General features: G+C 61.8%; 2 protein-coding genes across 2 annotated transcripts in view; both read left to right on the top strand.

The window, feature by feature from the left end:
• Window positions 1–1523, top strand: part of ARHGAP30 (Rho GTPase activating protein 30) — an 11887-nt gene extending 10364 nt beyond the window's left edge. The window contains exon 13 of the mRNA XM_041479674.1: window positions 1159–1523. Coding sequence (XP_041335608.1) covers window positions 1159–1523 — 365 coding nt within the window. The remainder of the gene's footprint in view (window positions 1–1158) is intronic.
• A 44-nt stretch (window positions 1524–1567) lies between these two features.
• Window positions 1568–1671, top strand: part of USF1 (upstream transcription factor 1) — a 13138-nt gene continuing 13034 nt past the window's right edge. Inside the window, exon 1 of the mRNA XM_041479683.1 lies at window positions 1568–1633. Within this exon, the coding sequence (XP_041335617.1) occupies window positions 1575–1633 (59 nt within the window). The 5' untranslated portion in view covers window positions 1568–1574. The remainder of the gene's footprint in view (window positions 1634–1671) is intronic.

The following is a 1671-nucleotide window of genomic DNA, read 5'->3' as shown; positions in this document are numbered from 1 at the left end:
CCCGCTGGGAATGGGGGAGGGGATGGAGCTGGGCCCCCACCCCTCACCCCGGGGGAGGGGGATCCCCGGGATTTAGCGGGGTCTCCTCCAGCCCCGCCCCTGGCAGAGCCCCCCCGGGAGCCCCCCGAGCCCCCAGCCCCGGGCTCTGCTCCCGGGGTGGTCCCAGAAGGGGCCGATGGCACCCCTGGGACCCCCCCGACCTCTCCCCCTGCCCCGGCCCCTGGAGGTCCCCCCAAAAACCTGGAGCTGACCCAGGATGAGCCCCCCAAAAACCTGGAGACCCCCAGGCCCTCGGAGCTGATCCAGGATGGGTCCCCAAAGTTGATCCAGGATGAGCCCCCCAAAATCCTGGAGCTGATCCGGGATGAGCACCCCAAATCCCTGCAGCCCCCAAAATCCCTGGAGCCGATTTGGGATGAGCTCCCCAGACCCCTGGAGCTGATCCAGGACGAGCCCCCCAGGATCTCAGAGCCCCCCAAATCCCCGGAGAGCCCCAAACCCCCCGGGCTGATCCAGGAGGAGCCCCCCAAATCCCTGGATATAGATTTTATTTTATTTTATTTTATTTTATTTTATTTTATAATTTAAATTTAATTTTATGTTTTAAAAGTTAATTTTATTTTTCTATGTGATTTTAATTTTTAATTTTTAAATATTTATTTTAAATTATTTTTATTGTTTTATTTCTATTATTATTATTATTATTATTATTATTATTATTATTTTAAATTTTTAAAATAACATTTCTTTTTAAATTTAGAAACTTTGGGGGCAGGGGACATGGGGACACAGAGATATGGGGACATTGAAACATTGACACAGGGAGATTTTGGGACATTGGGATATGGGGACGGGGACATTTGGAGACATTGGGACATGAGGTCATTTGGGGACATTTGGGGACATTTGGGGACATTTGGGGACACTGGGATACGGGGACACGAGGTCATTTGGGGACACTGCGGCCATGGGGACACGGGGACAGGAGAACACGTGGCTGTGGGCACCTGGGCACGCAGACACACAGGAACACGAGGACACAGCCCCACGGGGACAGGAGGACACCGAGGGGACGCTGAGGCGACACAAGGCCGCCCACAAAGCCCGGCCTTTGTTTACACCGCCGCCATCTTTGCCTCAACATGGCGGCGCCCACAGCGGCCTCACCACGGGGGCGGCCGGGGCCCTCCGGGCGCATCCCCCGAGCCCCTGCGGTACCGATGAGCCGGGCGGGGGTCCCTCACCCTGGGCAGCGCCCGGCCCTGTCCCCACGCCCCCATCGCGACCCTCACCGAGCGCCGCCCTCTTCCAACATGGCGCCGCCCTCACCCAAGATGGCGGCGGGGCGGCGGAAGCGCCGCGCGCCTTCGCCGTCTAAGATGGCGCCGCGCGCTGCGCCGCGCGCTAAGATGGCGCCGGGCCGTGAGGGCGGCCCTGCCCGGCGCCAAGATGGCGGCGCGGAACGGCGCGGCGCGGCGCCCCGGCCCAAGATGGCGGCGCGAAGCCGGGCCGGGGCCGCGTGAGGGGGGAACTTCCGCCCGCGCCCAAGATGGCGGCGCGGCGGCGCCGTGCGCATGTGCGGGGCCCATGGCGAGACAAGGGGCCGAAGGCGCGCAGGGCCCGAGGCCGAGAGGTACCGGGGGGGGCCCGGGCGGCCCCGGGGGGCGAACC

This window comes from Pyrgilauda ruficollis, unplaced genomic scaffold (genome assembly GCF_017590135.1).
Source record: "Pyrgilauda ruficollis isolate IOZ18807 unplaced genomic scaffold, ASM1759013v1 scaffold496, whole genome shotgun sequence".
NCBI classification, from domain to species: domain Eukaryota; kingdom Metazoa; phylum Chordata; class Aves; order Passeriformes; family Passeridae; genus Pyrgilauda; species Pyrgilauda ruficollis.
Note: the sequence above shows the minus strand (reverse complement) of the source record. Positions and strands in the feature narration are given on the sequence as shown.